This window comes from Gopherus evgoodei, chromosome 4 (genome assembly GCF_007399415.2).
Source record: "Gopherus evgoodei ecotype Sinaloan lineage chromosome 4, rGopEvg1_v1.p, whole genome shotgun sequence".
Taxonomy (NCBI): Eukaryota; Metazoa; Chordata; order Testudines; family Testudinidae; genus Gopherus; species Gopherus evgoodei.
In genome coordinates, this window is record NC_044325.1 from 88,190,511 (window position 1) to 88,216,311 (window position 25,801).

A 25,801-nucleotide genomic window follows, 5' to 3' on the forward strand; every position below is an offset into this window, starting at 1 on the left:
AGAGAAATTCTGTATCTACAACTTATTTCTACAACAAAACTCAAACTTAAAGCTACAGTGAAAGTTGTGATAAGAGTCTACACAGTTAGGTTTAACTGAAGCCTGTTACAGAAACAGAACAATGTTAATGTTTGCACTACATTAAATTTCATTTCATATACTTTGCACTATAGGGACACAAACTATTTCTCCAAGTCTGTTCTGCTATAATTTTAAGTCAGCCCTCACGGTACATATACTCATCCTTCTCTCAGAACAGCTGAATAGCTTTTTTAAATTCTGTTAGAGATCTAACAGAACAGTATTCTCCCAATTCTCTGTATTGCCTGACCTCTAGTGACTGGAGAGGCGAATTACTGAAGCAGCTTTTAACAGGTTTGAATAGTTATGGTAGGCAGGTGGTTTTTTTCAGTAGGTCTGGCAAGTTACAGCAGGTATATGTAGACAAATAGCTGACGTGTATCATGTTTGAAAAATAAGAACAACCAATTTTTATAAATAGTTAGTTGTCCCTGGACACTGAACCAATGAGAGTACATGTGAGCTATGCGATTTTTGACCAGGATCTTTTAAGTCCCGACACCAGTGAGTTTCCTTATGCTACAATTTTCAGAAGAGCTAGAAATGCTTACAAAGAATACATACCAGCCTGGATGAGGAAATCCATACACAGCAAAGGTTGAGACCTCCAAAACCTTTTATTACAAAAGAAAAGAGGCAAAACTGCAGCAACTCTGATGTTTGTTTTGTGAATTGAAGTCTCAAGAACTTGACCTCAAACTTCTTCCAAGAGTTTTGGTCACTAATTTGACTTGCTATAAAGCTAGGTAATTTTCAGTTACAGATCACAAAATTACTCCTGCTTCTCCACCAAAATCCAGTGGTGGGAAGTAAACCTTACTTCTTGTACAGAAATAAGTTAAAGTGCATGCAGGATTTTGTTTAGATACAAGACCTCGCAGCAGGCAGACTAGCAGTTTCAGAATTGCAATAATAGTTTCAGAGAAACTAATTCTATGGAGTCCAAGTTGAAAATGGCAAGTTTTAGAATTTAGAATAAGTCAGAATTTTTCACCTAGTCTTTGAGAATATCATTAGTGAAACAACTTTGAAAATATAAATAAAACAAAGGCTTTTACTACTGTTCTACTAAGAGATCTTATAGGGTATTAAGAATTGGAGATTTTCAGAGGAACCTAAGAAAGGTGCCCAGATTATATTGTATTTAAATGGGACTTAAGCCCTAACTTCCTTCAGCTCCCTCATCTGGGTGATTACGAAGAGCAACTGAAGAATGTTCGCCATTTAAATCCAGTGTGCATGAACAATGAATTCTCCTCCCCCCACATTAAACTGGAAAAGGCTTCTTGTTTTAAAGCCAGAAGCTTAAACATCAACTTGTTGGCCTCTTGGGCAAAAACTATCTAAACAAACATAGTTGGACAAAAAGCAAAAAAGCAACGGGTGGCTCTTAAGTGGGTGCAGAATACCAAATTTAGATCTGGTCTAAGGAAGTGTAAATCCATTACACCAGGCGTGAATCTGGTCTCAGGCAACTGTCCAGCTGTCGTCAAATAACTACATGAATAATTAGTCTGCTACTCCCCACCCAAACGGTAAGGTTATTATAGATTATGTAAGGCCTGGTCTACACTGGGGTTGGGGGAGGGGGAAAATCGACCTAAGATACGCAACTTCAGCTATGAGAAAAGCGTAGCTGAAGTTGAGGTATCTTAGGTCAATTTACCTCACGTCCTCACAGCGTGGGGTCGACTGCCGCCACTCCCCCATCGACTCTGCTTCTGCCTCTTGCCGCGGTGGAGTACAGGAGTCGACGGCAGAGCAATTGGGGATCGATTTATATGCAATAGCTTCTCTTCTTGTTACTTTTGTTTAAGAGACTTGAGCTCTTCAGATTTAACACTGAGGAGACTGTGTATGGAGACGCTCACAACTCCAAATATCTATCTCCAAAATGAGGGGTAAAATATATCTGTTAATATTCTGGAATATCAATACAGTCTGAGTGTATATAAACAAGTAGATCTCATCACTGAAGGGTAAATTTTTGACCAAGTGAAAGCTACATGCTAACCAGTAGTAGTGAAAAATGCTTCCACAATGTTGTCCGCTAAAGGTTCTGCATTGTTCTGAGATACCAGGAACAAGACAGAATTTAATTTCAACATGAAAATGTATTGATCAGTTTCTCACATGTGCCAAGACTGTATAAATCGTTCTCTCTCTGACTCAACGAAATAATGTTGACATTAGATCTGGGTCATCCTAGAAACTCACTTTCAAGAACTTAGTGGAAGTTACCTCATGAACTTACCAGCAGAATTACAGTCAGAAGTCCATCAAATCTATTGCTTGGGTACGATATGTATCTTTTAAATCCCATTGCCAGTATTTTCAGCAGCATTTCCAGCAGATAGTACAGGATAAAAAAACAATTTATAGCCTAGAAAGTGTAAAATGAAAAACATCCTTAGAATTAAGCTTTGAGGAGCAACAGCAACCACATAAGACATTGATACTTCTTACCCCCAAGAAGTAGTCATCCCGTTCAGAAAGCTGCTTATCTGCATCCATTACCAAGATGACCTGGAAAAACAAAAAACCAATCAATAGTTGGCTGCTGTACCCTAGAGCAAAAATGCACCACATAAAATCAAGATGGGCTCCTCCGCACACCCAACCCCCAGCTCTGAGATAGTAGGGCACTTTAAAAACGAAGAAAAAAAAATATGATTGCTTATTCACCTCTCTGTGCCCCAGATCAATGATATTGATCTCCTTTGTAATGCACTTTGAGATCTACTAATTAGAATGACTATGCAAGAGCTAGTTATTATTACACTCTGCAGACTCCTTTCTAAACAGAGAAATTATTCCTTAGTTTTAAATATTCTGGGCAAGATTAAACAACCCATAATAGAGACCTCTGCATAAGGTGGTGGTAGGAATGCTGAGTAATGTACAAAACTAAATCCTGCTCTGTTTCTGATGCAAAAATCAATACTTACACATATAGAAATTATGTTTGCTAGTGCTACAACGTTCCCTAAGTAGCCAAAGAAGTGATGGCCAAAAGCAAACTGCACTTTCTGCAGAAAAGAAGACTGGTACTCTGGTGTGGGAGGATGCTGAAAAGAAAAGAACACAGACATTTTTGAGATTCAGAGTCTAAAACCTTTATTAGAAGGAGTAGGGAGAAAGGCCCAATTTAAGAGAAGAATAAAGGATAAACTCAACCCAAATGCAAGCAGGGAGCAAAACTCCACAGAGCTCAAATTTCAGAGACATTGCATACATTTATGGCAGGACTGAATTTGTTCCTAAAGCCTGGTCTACACATAAAGTTGTATCCGTTTAACTAAAGATGTGATTTTTAAACCAGTTCAGTGATATTGGTGCCAAAAACCACATGAATGCTGTTATTTTGATTTAGGACAAGTTTATTTTGATCTAGCTTATGTTGATTAGGAATCAGTGTAAGCTAAACCAAAGTAAGCCCATCTTAAACCAAAATATGAATGTCCAGACAAGGGTTTGCACCAGTTCATAAAAAGTTTTAAAACCAGTTTAATTTAAAAAAAATCAATGCAGCTGTGTGCAGACAAGCTTTAAGATTGTATGTTTCACTAGCAGTCAAGAAGCAAAAATGACTTCATTCAAGGACTGGGAGGCAAGACTTCTATTGAGGGAGACTTTGACATCGTCCTCCAAAAAATAAACACGTGGGGACAATGATTTACCTTAAAATGGGACTTTCTCATGATGCTAAAACTTTTAAAATGCCTCACACATTTCATCACAAACCTATTTACCGTGTGTGGTTTTAGTTAATTCCCATACGCACTTCTAATGATCAAAAATGGTGTTTAAATAATAATGCACCATATGCACATCTTCTTGTTAATTCTTCGTGGAAACAATACATATAAATTTACAGTATTGATCCTTTCTAGTGTATTTATTGGTCTAGAGACCAAGTGATGAGGAGACTGAATAAATGCTCTTCGATGTAATGCTACTGACAGATTATTTTTTTTAATGTGAAATGGTTTAATTCTTCTAGCGCAGTCCAGTCACTTAAACATAAAGTTTATACAGGTAGTTTGAGTTTCCTGCACTTATAACAGCTAACTTACAAACGAACTTTTGGGGAAATGTGAAGTCTCTCTCCAACTCATCTTCCAGTTGCTTATTACAAATCGTAGCTTCTAATATAGGAAAATTTACACCCATTTTGCTTAGTCGAATCTCTTAAGAACTCCAAGATAAGAAGCATTACAAACATCTTTGTTTGTATTCTGTTTGGATAAGTTTTTTGGGAGATGCATTTAATGTTTTAAGCCTCAACATTTGAAAAGTGGCCATCTGACTGAAAACCAATGGAATTTGCCACTATAAAAACCATTTAGGAATAATACAGTGAACACACCGTGTAACCGATGACTCTTCACCGCTTCATATATATGTACTGTCTGCTCAATGTCATGTCTTCACAGCCAAAACTTGCTATTTACTGTTGTACAGAACTGCACAGATTAACAGTGCTATACAAATAATTGTCATGCACATACCTGTTTAACAGGATCTTTGTCGAGTTCATCAAAGAGTTTCTGAAACAGGGCAGCTGACAGTATGCTATGAGGGCATGACCGAACTGTCTTTACATACAAGAGAAACACAAATCAACATCTGTGTTTAATACATCTGTAGGGAGGGCAGATGCGTGAAGACTATATCAGTACTCAGGGAAGCAGCAGGCTCCAGTAGGCAAGGCACTGGATTAGGACCAGTGGTGATTAGCCACTGGACCTCTGGGGCCTGTTCCAAGGGGCTCTGGCCACCGGGCAGGTGGGGCATGGGAAGCCCCCACGCCCCAACCCTACTCCACAGCAGCCGCCACGGGACAGAGGAAACCGCCCCCTGCCCCCATCAGCCTCCAACCCGGCCCCTGGCAGCAGCCACAGGATGTTGGAAGCTCCCCACCCTGGGAAGCCCCTGGGCCCAACCCGCTGTCCGGCAGTAGCGTTGGGCAGGTGGGACAGGAGAAGCCCCAGCGCCCCGACCCCGGTCCCCTGCAGAAGCACGGGGGAGGGATGTGGGGGCGGAGGGGGTGGCAGGGGAAGCCCCAACACCCAGACCCCCACTGCAGCCTAAGACTGGAGGAGCTCTCACTCCTCACTGCAGTCGCAGGGCCATGGTGCGGGAATAGAGCTTCTCTGGTCTTGGGATCATAGTGGCAGCGGTGGGGGAGAGAAAGGAGAAAAAGGGGTTGTGGGACTGCAGTGGGGAGGGCAGAAGGATGGGGAGACCCTGGGTGGAACAGGGGTGGGCCCTGGGGAAGGGGCAGAAAGGGGTGGGGTTATGGGCAGGGCACAGGCAGATGGGGCAGAACACAGGGGTGGGGCAGCAGACATAAGGGGTAGGGAGGGGCCCCCCATCGAGGGGATGGATTAATTATGTCAGCGGGAGAGCGCTCTCCCTTCGGCACAGAGCGGCTACACTAGAGAGCTGACACTGGTGCCGCTGCATTGCCTTAGACCGGTAGTTCTCAATCTGCAGCCTGCTTGCAACCCAACCAGCACACAGCTGTGCAGCCCATGTGACATCCTCAGGGCCAGACAGGTAGTGTATATATTGTGTGGATGCAGCCCACATAACACACACAGAGTTGCATATGCAGCCCTCAATGGTAAACAGGTTGAGATCCACTGCCTTCAACTCTAAACGTTCAAAACATAGATACCTAAAACACTTAACCAATAGTGTGATTGACTTTGATGCTGATCTCCCATTGGAATGAGTTGGCTACCCACCTTCTGTTCTATATTCCCCCGCATACATTCTGCTCTGAGTAACAGACTATAACTGACAACCAAGGGAAATAAAATATATATACTCCCCCCCACCCCCACTCCAACCTCCATTTCATTTCAAGCATATTTGTGTCATCTGGCTCCTGCTGCTCTTTAACTAAACCTATTTCAAGAGTCTTTATTTTGGCTTTATGCAGAGTTTCATACACATATGTTTATATGTAATGTACTTTCCTAAGCTGTCATATGCAATACCTGGTGCAAGAGAGTGTCCCTAAAAAAGGCTGAGACATGGGCAGAAAAGCCAACTTGGTATGACCCATAACAATTTAACAAGAGGCATTGAAATGTAATCAAGATAATCCACTTGTATGCAAATTTCAAAGAGATGTACTAGACCAGCAATCATTAACCCACTAATTGTAGTAATAGAAATCAAGAATAGATGCTAAATGTATTTATCTGTGTATATATACATATTGTTCGATGTTTAACAAAGTTAACAGATTAGCTTGTACAGGTTAATTCCCTTTGGTGTTTTAATTGCTTTATAGTATGTATGCAGATAGTTCATTTAACCTTAAGATCAAAGATGTAAGATACAGCAGAAACTCAGAGTTATGAACCCTCAGGAATGGAGATTGTCTGTAACTCTGAACAAACCATTACGGTTGTTCTTTAAAAAGTTTACAACTGAACGTTGACTCAATACAGCTTTGAAACTTAACTATGCAAAAGAAAAATGCGGCTTTTAACCATCTTAATTTAAATGAAAGAAGCACAGAAATAGTTTCCTTACCTTATCAAATCTTTTTTTTAAACTTTTCCTTTATTTGTTTAGTAGTTTACATTTAACACAGTCCTGTACTGTATTTACTTTTCTTTTTGGTCTCTGCTGCTGCCTGACTGCATACTTCCAGTTCCAAATGAGGTCTGTGGCTGACCTGTCAGTTCATAACTCTGGTGTTCTAAGGTTTTACTATAGGGTTAGAAGCTAATAATATTATCTATATTGTCTTCAACTTAATTATCTATGCTATGAGGAAGTACCAGCTAACTGCCTTAATTGAATGACTGCAACTAGTTTACCTGTGTATGCATAGGAAATAGAAGATTAGCTACAAAGCAACAATTTCCACTGCCTATTCTATCTCATGGGAGGTCTTACTGTGACACGAGGTTTGTCAGCTTGCTAGGGAGCTATAAAGGAAAGCTCCAGACCTGACCCTGACATCTCAGGTCTGCTTAAAACTTTAACATGGAAGGTAAGGTCCAAGCCATAAGACTGAGGTCTCCAGGTTTACCCTGGAATTCTCATGGAAGAACTTGAACAGACTATTCCTGGACTGCCTATTGGACTATAACCTTTTAAATTGATTCCAGAAAAACTTTTACAAATCAGAAGCCTCACCATCTCTGCTATAAAACTGACCTAAGGACTTTACACATATCTGTATGTACATTGCTCTTTTAACCTCTGCAACTCTCTTCTTTTTCCTTTTATTTTTAAACCTTTAATTTTCTAGCCACTAAAGGGTTAGCATCTGTGTGAATACTGGGTAAGATCTGAGACTCATACTGTCCTGGGGATAAGCGTCTGGTCCTTTTCGATTGGTGAACATCACATATGGCAAATCAGGCTTTCAGTAAACCCTCACTATATTAGACTTGCTTATCTAAATGGGGACCAAGGGCTAGACTACTTAAAGGGGACTGTAAATAGCTTCTTGTTAACCAATGTGGTGTTATAGAAGCTGTTTTGTTCCTTGGATTGGGCCAAAAGAAATCTGATGAGGTTCAACAAGGACAAGTGCAGAGTCCTGCACTTAGGAAGGAAGAATCCCATGCACTGCTACAGACTAGGGACCGAATGGCTAGACAGCAGTTCTGCAGAAAAGGACCTAGAGGTTACGGTGGATGAGAAGCTGGATACAAGTCAACAGTGTGCCTTTGTTGCCAAGAAGACTAACGGCATTTTGGGCTATATAAGTAGGGGCACTGCCACCAAATTGAGGGATGTGATCATTCCCCTCTTTTCGACATTGGTGAGGCCTCACCTAGAGTACTGTGTCCAGTTTTGGGCCCCACACTACAAGGATGTGGAAAAATTGGAAAGAGTTCAGCGGAGAGCAACAAAAATGATTAGGGGGCTGGAGCACATGACTTACGAGGAGAGGCTGAGGGAACTGGGATTGTTTAGTCTGCAGAAGAGAAGAATGAGGGTGGATTTAATAGCTGCTTTCAACTACCTGAAAGGGGGTTCCAAAGAGGATGGATCTAGACTGTTCTCAGTGGTAGCAGATGACAGAACAAGGAGTAATGGTCTCAAGTTACAGCAGGAGAGGATTAGGTTGGCCATTAGGAAAATCTTTTTCACTAGGAGGGTGGTGAAGCACTGGAATGGGTTATCTAGGGAGGTGGTGGAATCTCCTTCCTTAGAGGTTTCTAAGGTCCTCTCTGGCTGGGATGATTTAGTTGGGGATCCTGCTTTGAGCCGGGGGTTGGACTAGATGACCTCCTGAGGTCTCTTGCAACCCTCATATTCCATGAGTCTATGAATTTAATTATAGAATAAACCACCAGTTTGGGGGATTGTCTGCCCTATTCCTTGCAGTCTGCCCATTCTCAACGTGGCCCATCCAGGCACCTGGTCACAAAGGCATTACCAGATCACTTTGTTAAAGATGTTGTGACAATGTCTGTGACAGAACGCATGCACTGCTGGCTTGTTAAACTCTGATCCAGGGATGGACTTATGTCTTCCACTCTTAGATACTGGAGTTTGAACTGTGACAGAAGTCAGGTCTTTAGGGAGCAGATTTTCAACCTCATTGCTTAACTTAAGCCTCCCACAAGCCTTACTAATGCCAAAAAGGAGCTAACCATGGGCATGCTATCACCCATAGTTTAGCCTGGGTTTTCCTTAGAAATGGACATTTCAAATGCTAGAAGAAAATACTGTAGAAAGCCATGCTGTGGCACAGGGGTCAGCAACCTTTCAGAAGTGGTGTGCCAAGTCTTCATTTATTCACTCTAATGTAAGGTTTCACGTGTCAGTAATACATTGTAATGTTTTTGGAAGGTCTCTTTCTATAAGTCTATAATATATAATTAAACTACTGTTGAATGTAAAGTAAATAAGGTTTTTAAAATGTTTAAGGAGCTTCATTTAAAATTAAATTAAAATGTAGAGCCCCTTGAACTGGTGGCCAGAACCCGGGCAGTGTGAGTGCCACTGAAAATCAGCTTGTGTGCCGCCTTTGGCACCCGTGCCATAGGTTGCCTACCCCTGTTCTAGCACATCTAGGTCTGCTCTCCTCCTAGCTCTAAAGCAGCAGAGTCCTGCGGCACCTTATAGACTAATAGATATAGTGAAGCATGAGCTTTCGTAGGTGAATACCCACTTTGTCGGATATCCGACGAAGTGGGTATTCACCCACGAAAGCTCAGGCTCCAATACCTCTGTTAGTCTATAAGGTGCCACAGGACTCTTTGCTGCTTTTACAGATCCAGACTAACACGGCTACCCCTCTGATAGCTCTAAAGTGTGTTTTGAAGCATTCAAACGAGCAAGCCTGACACATTATCTTTCACTGACCGTTGCTTTCTGTATCTCTTCACATGGGAAGACAACACTAACTCCACCCTCCCTGCCCACTACCCTGGTCAATGGCTTCAGACAAGATTTGAGAGCCACACTATACTGAGATTAGTTTGCTCAACTGATTTAGTTACCATTTTTACACAGCTGCCCCTTTTCCATTATAAAATCCTAAAAAACTGATATTATAAGAAAGGGTTTTAAAAAAGAATTTGCAACAAAAAATGTTTAATGAGAACAAACTAGAACAACACTAAGAAGCGGCTGAATGGCTCTGGGGGGTTATAATAAGAAATAAAGCCTTCTGCCCTCAGTCACTGGTTCAAATAGAGTTTGCCAGTAGTGACCAAAAGTTATTTTCATCAGACAGCTGCTCACTAACCCATAAGAGAAATGAGTTTGGGGGTCCAAAACCAGCTGAGAGCAGACTGGACACACACCGTTTCCACACCACCATTCACAGTCTCAGCAAGAAGGCCAAGAAATCAATGGTCTTGCAGCCCAACCTGACCTCTGCTCTCACACTCAGAGGGGGTTCTGATATCGGCAGGGCGGTAGGAAGAAGCTTCTGCTGATGTGCCCACTCTCAGATCTGCTCTGTGGTTAAACAGAAGACTTCAGTCTCCACGGTTATCAGGCCAGAACCTCTAACAAGAACTGACATGAACATAATCAAACAAAATCAGATTCTTACCCTCAAGATGGCTTGCTTGCAGCAAGAATCCATTTCAACTTTTTGAAGCACTTGTAGTAAGGTATTAGCACTGACACACAATCTGTTTAAAATTAAATTAAAAAAAGAGACAATTAACTCTGATGGACATCTTGAAATATAATCTGTCTCTCTTGCCTCTCATGAAGGCACCATCAAACTGCTGCTCTTTACTCCAGCCCTATGCTTATTCGTTACAGCAATTACAACAGACAAGGAAGATTAGGTGTGAAAGCAAAAACCAGCTTCCATCCTCCCCCACCTATAAGACAGACACAAATGACAGCCTCAGAACTGTGTTGAAAGGATATTGATATAATATAATAGGGTGCAGGAGAAAGGCAGCCGGAAAAACAGCCCATTAAATAAACAAATGGGTGATAATCTGTATTCCCCCCAAAAAGGGGAATCTCAGGAGAAGTAGCAGACACAACCGGAGGGAAAATATTGCTCTCCTCCCCCAGAGCAACACACATTGTGGCATTCTTCACTTACTCATTTGTACTGACAGGACTCTCCTTCGGGGAGCACAGCACTTCAAATGCAGCCCGGATTCCTAAACGTCTCCTCAAGAGCGAGGACTGAACTGATTTCTATACAGTGAAAACAATACAGAGGAGAGAAGTTACTTTTCAGTAGCTATTACAGAGGCAACTCGCGTAGCTGAAGTGAAGGGTGCCCTGAGTCATTGCCCATCTCTCAAACCAAAGCAAACTGCAAGGCTCAAAATGAGCCATTTCTGTTCAGTTAAGAGTGGGTTTCAGCAAGGGCAGGTCACCCACTCTCTGCCAATTCCCCCACCACTAGCCACCAGCAGTCCATCTACAGAGTCCAATTGTATATTTGCTCTGCAGTTTAAAGAGTAACTTTAAAAAATTTCAAGGCTGAGATCAGTGGAGTCCAAGAGAAGACATATTGCTCGGAGAGGGCAAGAAGACATACGAGTCCTGAAATTGCTAGGCATGAGCAAGGAGACAGGGTACAGAGAAGAAGAAAGCTACAGTCCAGTCTCCCTGCAGGACCAAGACTTCTGGCCAGAGAACACCCTGGCCTTCTGGCATCCTTAGGAATTATGGCTGGTTTGGGAGATTTCCTGCCTTCTCTTCCTTGAGATTGGACAGTAAAAGGGAGAGAAAATGGGTGACCATCTGAGTTCACGTAAACATCCAGGGCCTGATTTTCAAGACCTGGCCTCCATTGGTATGAGCACACTTTTGGGGGAACTAACCCCAGAATGTGCAGCTGATGAGTGGTATTAAGAGTATCCAAAAGAATAAACATGTGCGTCTCTCCACTATCTTTCTGTAGGCCAAACTGAGATAGGTGGGGAGTGGTGAGCAGGAAAGGAATATGCATGGCATTTCCCCACCTTTTTATCTGTCACATTCACAGACCCCTCCCACCAAGGAAAGCCCAAGACTGCTCCCCACAGAGCGCACATTCCCTCCAAAGGGCTGTGGGAGCCTGGAAGCAACATCCTCTTTGCACAGGTTCCTGGAGTGAGTTGGGTATCGTATCGCAGGGAGTATGCTGCACTCCACGAGGGGCACAGCCGCAGAACCATTTCCCCTGTGCACTTCTGAGTACCAGGAGGAATTCAGCAGGGCTATGTCTAAACGGTAGGATTATTTCCTATGGGAGGAGAAATCATGATCTGAGTAAGGAATATCGAGAAAGCATGGGCAATACAAAGGCCCGCTCAAACACCTTGTATAAAGAGGCACTCACCTTACATGGGAACTCCTCTTGCAGTTCTAAAGAAAAATAACTAAGAGGGTGGGTAGGGGAAAGAGGAAGCTGAGTGAATGCTGTAGGAGATACCAAGAATTGATCTTAGTCACTGCCAGCCTGTGATTTCTTATTCATTCTTCCTTCTCCTCAACCCCACAGTGCCCAACTTGGTGTATTCTTAATTAATGGCCTAGGATTGGCAGCCTCTTTCCCCCTAAAAGCATACTATACATCAAAATACAATAAATCAGTCCCAGGAAAAGCTTTTCTGTGGTAACAAAAGCAAACACCCAGGTTAATTCAGAGACAATGGAAAAGCCATCTTCTAAGATCTATGCTCAAGAAGGTGGTGGCAGCAGTTTAAAGTAGGGCTGTCGATAAATCACAGTTAACTCACGCGATTAACTCAAAAAAATTAATCGCAATTCATTGCAGTTTTAATTGCACTGCTAAATAAGAGAATACCAATTTATTTTGGATGTTTTTCTACATTTTTATATATATTGTACTCTATGTTGTAACTGAAATCAAAGTGCATATTATTTTTATTACAAATACTTGCACTGTTAAATGATAAACAAAAGAAATAGTATTTTTCATTTCACCTCATACAAGTACTATAGTGCAATCTTTTTGTCATGAAAGTGCAACTTACAAATGCAGATTTTTTTTTGTTACATAACTGCACTCAAAAACAAAACAATGTAAAACTTCAAGTCCTACAAGTCCACTAAGTCCTACTTCTTATTCAGCCAATCACTAAGACAAACAAGTTTGTTTACATTTACAGGAGATAATGCCGTCCTCTTCTTATTTATGTCACCAGAAAGTGAGAACAGGCATTTGCATGGCATTTCTGTAGTTGGCATTGCAAGGTATTTACATCCCACGTATGCTAAATATTCATATGCCCCTTCATGCTTCAAGCACCATTCCACAGGACATGCTTCCATGCTGATGACACTCATTTAAAAAAATTAGACATTAATTAAATTTGTGACTGACTCCTTGGGGGAGAATTGTATGTCCCCTGCTCTGTTTTACCCACATTCTGTCATATAGTTCATGTTATAACAGTCTAGGATGATGACCCAGCAGATGATGTTCATTTTACACTTTCACTGCAGATTTCACAAAATGCAAAGAAGGTAACCAATGTGAGATTTCTAAAAACAGCTACAGCACTTGACCCAAGGTTTAAGAATCTGAAGTGCCTTCCAAAATCTGAGAGGGACAAGGTGTAGAGGGTGCTTTCAGAAGTCTTAAAAGAGCAACATTTCAATGAGGAAACTACAGAACCCAAACCACCAACAAAGAAAATCAACCTTCTGACTCAGATAATGAAAATGAACATGCGTCAGTCCACACTGCTTTGGATTGTTATCAAGCAGAACCCATCATCAGCATGGATGCATGTCCCTTGGAATGATGGTTGAATCATGAAAGTACATATGAATTTTTGGCGCATCTGACACAAATATCTTGTGACGCCAGCTACAACAGTGCCACGAGAATCCCTGTTCTCACTTTCAGGTGACACTGTAAACAAGAAGCAGGCAGCACCATCTCCTGCAAATGTAAACAAAGTTGTTTTTCTTAGCAATTGGCTGAATAAGAAGTAGGACTTGGTGGACTTCTAGGCTCTAAAGTTTTACATTGTTTTGTTTTTTAATGCAATTTTTTTTGTACATAATTTTACATTCATCAGAGGGGTAGCCATGTTAGTCTGGATCTGTAAAAGCAGCAAAGAGTCCTGTGGCACCTTATAGACTAACGGACGTATTGGAGCATGGGCTTTCGTGGGTGAATATCCACTTCGTCGGGTGCATGAATTTGTACATTTGTAAGTTCAACTTTCATGATAAAGAGATTGCACTATAGTACTTGTATGAGGTGAATCGAAAAATACTATTTCTTTTGTGTTTTTACAGTGCAAATACTTGTAATAAAAAATAAATATAAAGTGAGCACCATACACTTTGTATTGTGTTGTAATTGAAATCAATATATTTAAAAATGTAGGAAAACATCCAAAAATATTTAAATGGTATTCTATTCTTGTTTAACAGTGCGATTAATCATGATTAATTTTTTAATCGCTTGACATCCCTAGTTTTAAGGTAAGGTAAGAGCTTATCTCTTCAGTGAGCGTAAAACCTGATGTCCAATCCTTTTTGAGGGAGAGAGAGCCTTTCCCTATTCCTCTCACTGACTCACTCTTACCCATAGCTCTCTCTCAGACTGCCAAGGACCACATGTGGGTACAGCGTGCAAGAGACCCCAAAATGAGGGACACTAACATGTCAAATGCTGTGGGATTCATTCCTGTATCATGTTAATACCTCTGCCTGTATCCACCGTTTCATGATTTTTCATTTCTGAGTTAGCACTCACAGCCCTTCCTGCTGAAGTGATCCAAGCTTCACCTTACCAACACTGACATACATAAGGTAAAGCTCGTCTGTGCAGGAGACGGAGCATGCTCAGTGGTCCGTCCAAGACTGTGCGACAAACTCCCCCAGGAGCTAAGGACCATTACAAGTCTCACTATCTCCTGCTCCAGGGGTAAGGCATGTTTCTTTGACCTGACTTCTCCAATATAAACACTCAGCAGCATGTACATTTTAAAGCAAACCAAAACAAAGTGTAGTAAGAGGAGGCCCTGAGACATAAACATTGGTATCTGAGGCCCGGTATGAGGCCTGAGGCCTGAACTAAAGTAATGGTCAAGACTTTGCTAACATAAAGCAAAGTTAAGCTGTGAGCCAGAGGCAGGCCCTGCTCACAGAAGCTGGCAAGGAAAGGGCTAATGCTGCAAGAAGATATGTACCTAAAAGGTACTGAATACTAGAGATCAGAACATTCACATTCCACACAGATAACAAGGAACAGGCTGACCCATCCCAATGACAGGGCCAAAAGAATAATATGATGGATAGAGTTGTTTTGTTCTAACCAACATGTACAAGGTGAGAGGCAGCACCTTGCTACGTAGAGGGGTTGCACCTCAATACGTTAGGAGTGATGTGTAACTTGTTTGTACTTGTGTATCAGAATGTATCCCTGGGGCAGTGTCTTTGTCCGGCCGAGGGGGCAGTGGAAAGTCCCGCCACTGACTGAGCCGAGTCCACTGATCGTGGGCACATATTTGTAGTATGCCCTGAATTAGACTCAGATATCTACAGAGAACTACTATTGTGCCCAATACAGCAATAAACCTGGCCGACATGCCTTCGTACCTTACTAGACTCTGTGGTCATTGGGGTTTCTCTTCAGGTCTGCTGTGTCAGCTATCTTCGAAGAGCTGGGACAGCACACAGAGGGAACACACGCACGCAGCTGAGTGATATCAACATTGAACAGAGCAAAGCACCACACCAGTAGCATCTGACAACACAAAGCACTACACTGAACACACAACTCTCCCCTAGAGGAGAGAATAAGAGAGAACAATCCCCACATTGCTTAATGCACTACTGAAAGGTACTCCGGTACTATGGTGCAGAGAAGTATATAGTGTACAACTGATTCTTTATAGATCATAGACTCCTTTTATCTGAATTCAAGTATCCATGGATATACCTGCATCTCAGGCAGTAACTCTCCCCCAAACCCAGTGAATAAATGGTGGCAAAGGGGGAATGAAAATTCAGCAACAAGCCAGATTAATGTCTCCTTGTAATTGACTGGCTAGTCACTTCCACGGAACTCAAGTTCTGCAGCAAGTTCAGTGATTTGCACTTTAAATTACAGCATGTGCCACAATACAGTCTAAGCATAAAATAAAAATAAAATGGAGAGAAAAGGTTCTCTTTACAGGCAGAAGTTATAGTAACACGACTTTAGTTAGGACCAGTCACCACTTCTGAGTTGATGATTTCACATGCTGAATCATGCAGGAGAAATATATAACAGTGATTTTTTTATAATACACCTAAGCCTGAGCCACATAGTTTTTGCTCTGATACAGCTATTTTGGTTAGGGGGCTGTAGGTTTTTCACAATAGTTAAATCGGTACAAATTCTAGTGCGAGAACACAGTTACACTGGGGTATAGCTTACTCCTCTTCCCTTACAGGAAGAAGCTATACTAGTGTAACACGCCTTTATAGTATTGTAACTGTGTCCCCAATCAAAGAGGTTGTGCTGCTTTGACTATACCAGTTCACTTCAAACTCCACTCCCGTGCATTTCAGACTTAGAGCTATCTTGATAAGCTGTACGTTTATGGCTCAGCAATAGTGTGATTAGCACATAACATCACACAAAAAAGGCATGTTTTACTCACCAGAAGGTATCCTCGAAACTGATTGTATATTATTGCTGTCAGCAAGTTCATCAGAAACAGGTTTCCTTTAAGAACAGAAATACACATAGTGAGATCCACTGGACATTTAGTTCGCTTTCTTTGAATCATATCATGTTTGCCTGACTCGAAGCCACACAATGAATAATTTGGACCTAAACGCAGAGTCATTTTTTGGTGAAACAACACACCTATAGGATTTGAATATTGCTATCTCATAAAACAGGAGCCATTACAACATTTTTATAATAGCCACCAAGAGAGAAATCAAACTCAACATTTCTATTGCTCACTTAAGTATACACCATAAATAATAAGCAGAACTATAACAGGAAGTCAGGTTTTAAGACAGAAGTATTTGTAAATGCAGAAACTAATGAAGACTTTTCAACTGACTAGAACTTTACATCTTACAATTTTGATAGAAAAAAAAGAATTAAATTACAACATTTGCATATGTTGCACAGTGAGCTAGTAAAGTGAATCTAAAATTCAACACAATTAGTTTCCTCACAACAAATATCTGATTCTTGCCCTCCTGCCAGCCCAACTAATAGAATTTGCCAATAGTTTGCATGTATGGCTCTACAAAAGTTTGAACTAACAACAGGTCATGGACTAAACTATCTAAAAATGAGAAAAATTGCTGAAAGCATCTTTCATGAAAACTATACTTCAAGATACTTCAGAGTTAAATAAAACTGCAAAGTTTAAGTAAAAGTAACACAAAGAAAGAAGACTCTTGTGGTTATAAATCCTAGAAAAAAATTAAAACAAGAGCTTTCTCAAACTCCAATTCTAAGATTCCTCTGTCAGGGTGTGGTAAAATGATTAACAAACAACTTAGCACTCTACAGGCTAGTCTACACTAGAAGCGCTGCAGCTGTGCTGCTGTAGCATGTCTGGTTGTTATAACCTTATTCCCAGATTTGGACCTTAGCGTCCAAAATATGGGGGTTAGCATGAAAGCCTCCAAGCTTAGTTACCAGCTTGGACCTGGTACTTGCTGCCACCACCCAAAAAATTAGAGTGTTTTGGGGCACTCTGGTCCCCCCGAAAAACCTTTCCTGGGGACCCCAAGACCCAAATCCCTTGAGTCTCACAACAAAGGGAAATAATCCTTTTTCCCTTCCCCCCCTCCAGGTGCTCCTGGAGAGATACACAGACACAAGCTCTGTGAAACTACACAGAGTGATTCCCCCTCTCCGTTCCCCAGTCCTGGGAACAAAAAGGACTTTCCTATTCCCCAGAGGGAATGCAAAATCAGGCTAGCCAATTCAACACACACAGACCTCCCCTGATTTCTTCCTCCCACCAATTCCCTGGTGAGTACAGACTCAATTTCCCTGAAGTAAAGAAAAACTCCAACAGGTCTTAAAAGAAAGCTTTATATAAAAAAGAAAGAAAAAATACAAATGTTCTCTCTGTATTAAGATGATACAACACAGGGTCAATTGCTTAAAAGAATATTGAATAAACAGCCTTATTCAAAAAGAATACAAATCAAAGCACTCCAGCACTTATATTCATGCAAATACCAAAGGAAAGAAACCATAGAACTTACTATCTGATCTCTTTGTCCTTACACTTAGAAACAGAAGACTAGAAAATAGAACTACTTCTCCAAAGCTCAGAGGAAGCAGGCAGGCAGACAAAAGACTCAGACACACAATTCCCTCCACCCAAAGTTGAAAAAATCCGGTTTCCTGATTGGTTCTCTGGTCAGGTGTTTCAGGTGAAAGAGACATTAACCCTTAGCTATCTGTTTATGACACGCCCCCCAAATTGCAGACAGTGGGGAAGCTCACTGGCGGCAATTTCCTTCTAGAACTTGAAAATAAACAGATTAATACAACACATGCACCTTTACATATACTACTAAGTATATAACTAACAGACTTTTACATTTTAAGAACACTTTTTAACTACTGGATTCTGGGAAACTCTCACGGGAGAGTGCATCAGCAACTTTGTTAGAAGCTTCTGTGATGTGTTGAATTTCAAAATCAAAATCTTGGAGAGCTAAACTCCAACGAAGAAGTTTTTTGTTGTTCCCCTTGGCAGTATGAAGCCACTTTAGTGCAGCATGGTCAGTTTGTAGTTTGAACCGCCGTCCCCAAACATATGGGCGTAGCTTTTCCAGGGTGTACACAATGGCATAGCATTCCTTTTCACTGACTGACCAGTGACTTTCCCTCTCAGACAGTTTCTTGCTGAGAAACACGACAGGATGGAAGTTGTGATCTGTTGCTTCCTGCATGAGCACTGCTCCTATACCACGCTCAGATGCATCCGTGGTTACTAGGAATGGCTTGTCAAAGTCCGGGGCCCTGAGCACAGGGTCAGACATGAGCGTTGCCTTAAGCTGGGTAAAGGCTTTTTGACACTCATCAGTCCACTTAACGGCATTTGGCTGGGTCTTTTTGGTCAGGTCGGTCAATGGGGCAGCGAGTTGGCTGTAGTGTGGTACAAATCGCCTGTAGTATCCGGCCAAGCCTAAGAAGGATTGGACCTGCTTTTTGGACCGTGGGACAGGCCACTTTTGGATAGCATCCACCTTGGCCTGTAGGGGGTTTATGGTTCCTCGACCCACCTGGTGCCCCAGGTAAATCACTCTGTTTTGGCCTATTTGACACTTTTTGGCCTTAACAGTTAGTCCTGCCTGCCTGATGCGCTCAAAGACCTTTTCCAGGTGTAGTAGGTGTTCGGGCCAGGAGTCTGAAAAAATGGCCACATCATCGAGGTAGGCAACTGCAAATTCTCCCAGTCCAGCTAGTAGACCATCTACCAGCCTCTGGAAGGTGGCGGGTGCATTTCGAAGGCCGAAAGGAAGGACATTGAATTCATACACCCCCGCATGGGTGACGAATGCTGACCTCTCCTTGGCAGGTTCATCTAGCGGTACTTGCCAGTACCCCTTGGTTAAGTCTATTGTAGAGATGAACTGGGCACGTCCCAACTTCTCCAATAGCTCATCGGTGCGTGGCATTGGATAGTTGTCCGGACGAGTTACCGCATTTAGCTTACGGTAGTCCACGCAAAAGCGTATTTCCCCATCTGGTTTGGGTACCAGAACCACTGGAGATGCCCATGCACTGGTCGATGGGCGGATTATACCCATCTGTAGCATGTTTTGGATCTCCCTTTCTATAGCAGCTTGGGCATGAGGAGACACTCGGTAGGGTGGGGTTCTGATTGGGTGAGCATTACCTGTATCAATGGAGTGGTATGCCCGTTCAGTCCGTCCTGGGGTGGCTGAGAACAATGGGGCGAAGCTAGTGCACAGCTCATTAATTTGTTGCCGCTGCAGACGTTCCAGGGTGGTTGAGAGGTTCACCTCTTCCACGCCACCGTCTTTTTTTCCGTCGTAGTAGACACCGTCAGGCCACTCAGCATCATCTCCCTGGACTGTAAACTGACAAACCTGTAAGTCTCTGGAATGGAAAGGCTTGAGAGAATTAACATGGTACACTTTAGGCTTTAGTGAGGAATTGGGAAATGCTATGAGGTAGTTTACAGCTCCCAGGCGCTCTTGGACCGTGAATGGCCCTTCCCATGATGCTTCCATCTTATGGGCCTGTTGCACCTTCAAGACCATAACCTGGTCTCCTACCTTGAAGGAACGTTCTCTGGCATGTCTGTCATACCAGGCCTTTTGCTCTTTCTGAGCATCCTTTAGGTTCTCTCTAGCAAGGGCTAAAGAGTGTCGGAGGGTGCTTTGTAGGTTGCTTACAAAGTCCAGAATGTTAGTTCCTGGAGAAGGCGTAAACCCCTCCCATTGCTGCTTCACCAACTGTAATGGCCCCTTAACCTCGTGACCATACACAAGTTCAAATGGTGAAAACCCTAAACTGGGATGTGGTACAGCCCTGTAGGCAAACAGCAACTGCTGCAACACTAGGTCCCAATTATTGGAGAATTCGTTGATGAATTTTCGTATCATGGCCCCCAAAGTTCCATTGAACCTTTCCACCAGGCCATTGGTTTGATGGTGGTACGGGGTGGCAACCAAGTGATTCACCCCATGAGTTTCCCACAGTTTTTCCATGGTCCCTGCCAGGAAATTAGACCCTGAATCTGTAAGGATGTCAGAGGGCCAACCTACCCTGGCAAAGATGTCTGTTAGGGCCAGGCACACAGTGTTAGCCCTGGTGTTGCCTAGAGCTACTGCTTCTGGCCATCGGGTAGCAAAGTCTGCTAAAGTTAGTACGTACTGCTTTCCTCTGGGCGTCTTTTTTGGAAAAGGGCCCAGAATATCCACAGCTACTCGCTGAAATGGGACCTCAATTATGGGGAGTGGCTGGAGAGGGGCCTTGACCTGGTCTTGAGGCTTTCCCACTCTTTGGCATACCTCACAAGACCGGACATACTTGGCAACGTCCTTGCCCATCCCCTCCCAGTGGAAGGACTTCCCCAACCGGTCCTTGGTTCTGTTCACCCCAGCATGGCCACTGGGATGATCATGGGCTAAGCTTAAGAGCTTCCCCCGGTACTTAGTTGGAACCACCAACTGTTTTTGCGGCTGCCATTCTTCCCGGTGTCCACCAGAAAGAATTTCCTTGTATAAAAGTCCTTGGTCTATAACAAACCGGGATCGATTAGAAGAGCTGAGAGGCGGTGGGGTGCTCCGTGCCGCCGCCCAAGCTTTCTGAAGGCTGTCATCTGCTTCCTGCTCAGCCTGGAACTGTTCCCTTGAGGCTGGGGTCACCAGTTCTTCCTCAGGCTGTGGACTTGGGCTTGGTCCCTCTGGAAGCGATGTACGTGATGGGGTTGTTTCCGTTGCTGGTGAACCGCTCTCCGCTGGTGCACCTGAGGGTATTTCAGGCTCTGGCTGAGCCTTTTGGGGATGGCTGTGTTTTGCTTCTGCCAGTTCTGGCTCGCTGGCGCCCTCTGGCGTTGAGGTTGAAGATGTGGTTGCACTTGCTGGTGCTGGTTGCTGTTCCAGTTCCGGGCCTGGGACTGGAGATGCTGTGGCTGTTTCAGTGGTAGGCATGGAATCCGGGTCCACTACCTCTGTCTGGGTCTCTGGTAACACAGACGGGGCCTCTGTGGACGGCTCAGGAACAGGAATGGGTCTGGAAGCTTGCCTGGTTTGGCTACGGGTAACCATTCCCACTCTCTTGGCCCGCCTCACCTGGTTGGCCAAGTCTTCCCCCAGTAGCATGGGGATAGGATAATTGTCATAGACTGCAAAAGTCCACATTCCTGACCAGCCTTTGTACTGGACAGGCAGTTGAGCTGTAGGCAAGTCTACAGCTTGTGACATGAAGGGGTAAATTGTAACTTTGGCCTTTGGGTTGATGAATTTGGGGTCTACGAAGGATTGGTGGATAGCTGACACTTGTGCCCCCGTGTCTCTCCACGCAGTAACCTTCTTTCCGCCCACTCTCAAATTTTCCCTTCGCTCCAAGGGTATTTGAGAGGCATCCGGGCCTGGGGATCTTTGGGGTGATGGTGGTGTAATGAATTGCACTCGCATGGTGTTCTTGGGACAGTTGGCCTTGATATGTCCCAGTTCATTACACTTAAAGCATCTTCCATCTGATGGGTCACTGGGCCGAGGTGAGTTACTGGAGACTGGTGAGGTTGAAGGGTAGGGTATCTGTGGCTTTACTTGGGTGGTATGTGGGGTCTTTGGCTGTCCTCGGTTGTAGGGTTTATGGTCTGTGTGCCCCCTGGGGTAATCGTTCCCCTTGACAGTAGCTTTCTTGCTTTCTGCCAGTTCCATCCATTTGGCTCCAATCTCCCCCGCCTCAGTGATATTTTTGGGATTTCTATCTTGTATGTACCATGTGATGTCTTCAGGAACACCGTCCAAGAACTGCTCCATTTGTATGAGGAGGTTCAGTTCTTCCAAGGTTTGAATGTTGTTTCCTGTTAACCAGGCCTCATAGTTTTTTGCAATGTAGTAGGCGTGTTTGGGAAATGACACCTCTGGTTTCCACTTTTGGGTTCTGAAGCGCCGACGGGCATGATCTGGGGTTATCCCCATCCTGTATCTGGCCTTGGTTTGAAAAAGTTTATAGTCATTCATTTGCAGCTTAGGCATTTCAGCTGCCACCTCTGCTAAAGGTCCACTGAGGTGTGGCCTTAATTCTACCATGTACTGGTCTTCGGGGATGCTGTACCCAAGACAGACTCTTTCAAAATTTTCCAAGAAGGCCTCGGTGTCATCACCTGCCTTGTAGGTGGGAAATTTTCTGTGCTGTGGAGCAATAATTGGCGCCGGGTTGTTAGGGTTGGCTGGCACATGCAGCCCAGCTTTTGCCAACTCCAGTTCATGTTTTCTCTGTTTTTCCTTCTCTTCATTCTCTTTTTGTTGTTTTTCCATTTCTTTTTGTTGTTTTTCCATTTCTCGGCGGTGGTCCGCCTTTTTAGCTGCCTGTTCTCTTTGGTAGGCTACCTCTTCTTCTTCTTCTAGTTTTCTTTTGTAGGCTGCCTCTCTTTCTCTTTCTCTTATTTCCATCTCTGCTTGTTTTATTTCCAGTTGTCGCCTGTGTTCAGCTTCTCTGAATTGGTCTTCAGCCTCCATTTTTGCCTTAGAAGTCATGATTCCTGTTTTCTTGTGTTGGGGTGCCCTCCGGTGTTTATCCTCTGAACTGCAGGTTCTCTGTTGCCTCCTGAAGTCTGCCTAGCAACAGTGCTTTTTTCCTTTTCTCTCTCTAGCTAATGTTCAATGAAGGGAAACCAGAAAAACCACTTTATTTGCATGCATATAAGTGCTGGTACTTGCCTCCTAATGGGAGGGCTATTGCATGACAAAAGACCCTTAACAGTTTGGTAATGGCTTCTTGCTTATACATGCAAACCACAAACTGCTAGAGAGAGCAGAAAAAAAAAATTCTCTCTGGTTCCCTTTTAAAACCAAACTGTTTCTCTCTGCTAAAAAGCCCTTAGCAGAGAAAAGAAAAATATAATATTCCTACTGGCTTCTGGATTCTGTCTATATCCCGCCGCTGCCACCCATGTTATAACCTTATTCCCAGATTTGGACCTTAGCGTCCAAAATATGGGGGTTAGCATGAAAGCCTCCAAGCTTAGTTACCAGCTTGGACCTGGTACTTGCTGCCACCACCCAAAAAATTAGAGTGTTTTGGGGCACTCTGGTCCCCCCGAAAAACCTTTCCTGGGGACCCCAAGACCCAAATCCCTTGAGTCTCACAACAAAGGGAAATAATCCTTTTTCCCTTCCCCCCCTCCAGGTGCTCCTGGAGAGATACACAGACACAAGCTCTGTGAAACTACACAGAGTGATTCCCCCTCTCCGTTCCCCAGTCCTGGGAACAAAAAGGACTTTCCTATTCCCCAGAGGGAATGCAAAATCAGGCTAGCCAATTCAACACACACAGACCTCCCCTGATTTCTTCCTCCCACCAATTCCCTGGTGAGTACAGACTCAATTTCCCTGAAGTAAAGAAAAACTCCAACAGGTCTTAAAAGAAAGCTTTATATAAAAAAGAAAGAAAAAATACAAATGTTCTCTCTGTATTAAGATGATACAACACAGGGTCAATTGCTTAAAAGAATATTGAATAAACAGCCTTATTCAAAAGAATACAAATCAAAGCACTCCAGCACTTATATTCATGCAAATACCAAAGAAAAGAAACCATAGAACTTACTATCTGATCTCTTTGTCCTTACACTTAGAAACAGAAGACTAGAAAATAGAACTACTTCTCCAAAGCTCAGAGGAAGCAGGCAGGCAGACAAAAGACTCAGACACACAATTCCCTCCACCCAAAGTTGAAAAAATCCGGTTTCCTGATTGGTTCTCTGGTCAGGTGTTTCAGGTGAAAGAGACATTAACCCTTAGCTATCTGTTTATGACACTGGTGAAGATGCTCTTTGCCGACAGGAGAGAGCTCGCCCATCGACATAATAAAACCACCACCCTAAGGGTATGTCTACACTATGGGATTATTCCAATTTTACATAAACCGGTTTTGTAAAACAGATTGTATAAAGTCGAGTGCACGCAGTCACACTAAGCACATTAATTCGGCAGTGTGCGTCCATGTACTGAGGCTAGCATCAATTTCCGGAGCGCTGCACAATGGGTAGCTATCCCGTAGCTATCCCATAGTTCCCGCAGTCTCCCCCGCCCATTGGAATTCTGGGTTGAGATCTCAATGCATGATGGTGCAAAAACAGTGTCGCGGGTGATTCTGGGTAAATGTCATCACTCAATCCTTCCTCCATGAAAGCAACGGCAGACAATCATTTTGCGCCCTTTTTCCCTGGATTGCCCTGGCAGATGCCATAGCATGGCAACCATGGAGCCCGTTTTGCCTTTTGTCACTGTCACCATATGTGTACTGGATGCTGCGGACAGACGCGGTACTGCAGTGCTACACAGCAGCATTCATTTGCCTTTGCAAGGTAGCAGAGATGGTTACCATCCCTATTGCACCGTCTGCCATGCCATTGTAAATTGGCAACGAGATGACAGTTATCAGTCATTCCGTACCGTCTGCTGCTGTCATGGGGTCTCCTGGCTGGCCTCGCTGAGGTCGGCCAGGGGCGCATGACTCCCCGGGTCATTCCCTTCTTTATGTTTTGTCTAAAAATAGAGTTAGTCCTGCCTAGAATATGGGGCAAATGTACTAGAGAACCAGAGAGCACAGCCGCTCCGTGTCAGAGCCCCAGAGATCCTGCAGAAATAATGAGCTGCATGCCATTCTAGGGGGTGCCCCTGCAACAACCCCACCCGTTGCTTCCCTCCTCCACCAACTCTCCTGGGCTACCATGGCAGTGTCCCCAAATTTGTGTGATGAAGTAATAAAGAATGCAGCAATAAGAAACACTGACTTTTTAGTGAGATAAAATGAGAGGGAGGAAGCCTCCAGCTGCTATGATAGTCCAGGCAGTATAGAATCTTTTCTTCAGACATGAAATGGGGGAGGCTGATGGAGCTCAGCCTCCAGTTGCTATGATGATGGTTATCAGCCGTTCTGAACCATCTGCTGGGAATGACCGGGAGTCATTCCCATTTTTACCCAGGCGCCCCCGGCCGACCTCACCGAGGCCAGCCAGGAGCACTCACGGGCTGATGATGACGAAAGATACCGGTCATATTGTACCGTCTGCCACTGGGAAGGGGATGCTGGTGTTCAGCGCTGCAGCACCCCGTCTACCAGCACCATGCAGTAGACATAGGATGACATTGAAAAAAGGCGAGAAACATTTTTCTTCCCCTTTCTTTCGGTGGGGGGGGGGGAGTGTAAATTGACGACATATACCCTGAAACACCTGGGAAAATGTTTTTGACCCTTCAGGCATTGGGAGCTCAGTCAAGAGTGCAAATGCTTTTTGGAGACTGCAGGGACTGTGGGATAGCTGCAGTCCTCAGTACCACCTCCCTCCCTCCATGAGCGTCCATTTGATTCTTTCGCTTTCCGTTACGCTTGTCGCACAGCACTGTGCTGTGGCCTCTGTCTATCATAGCCTGGAGATTTTTTCAAATGCTTTGTCATTTCATCTTCTGTAAAGAGCTCTGATAGAACAGATTTGTCTCCCCATACAGCGATCAGATCCAGTATCTCCCGTACGGTCCATGCTGGAGCTCTTTTTGGATTTGGCACTGCATGGCCACCCATGCTGATCAGAGCTCCACA

The 25,801-nt window shown here is 43.6% G+C and overlaps 1 protein-coding gene across 8 annotated transcripts in view; it reads right to left on the reverse strand.

The window, feature by feature from the left end:
* Positions 1-25,801, reverse strand: part of TPCN2 (two pore segment channel 2) — a 67,102-nt gene that overhangs the window by 15,280 nt on the left and 26,021 nt on the right. For all 8 annotated transcript variants that reach the window (XM_030560124.1, XM_030560125.1, XM_030560120.1 and 5 more), the window contains 8 exons: positions 16,167-16,231; positions 10,643-10,740; positions 10,130-10,211; positions 4,593-4,679; positions 3,030-3,149; positions 2,548-2,607; positions 2,336-2,464; positions 646-695 (listed from right to left, as the gene is read on the reverse strand). In XM_030560124.1, the coding sequence (XP_030415984.1) occupies positions 646-695; positions 2,336-2,464; positions 2,548-2,607; positions 3,030-3,149; positions 4,593-4,679; positions 10,130-10,211; positions 10,643-10,740; positions 16,167-16,231 (691 nt within the window). The remainder of the gene's footprint in view (positions 1-645; positions 696-2,335; positions 2,465-2,547; positions 2,608-3,029; positions 3,150-4,592; positions 4,680-10,129; positions 10,212-10,642; positions 10,741-16,166; positions 16,232-25,801) is intronic.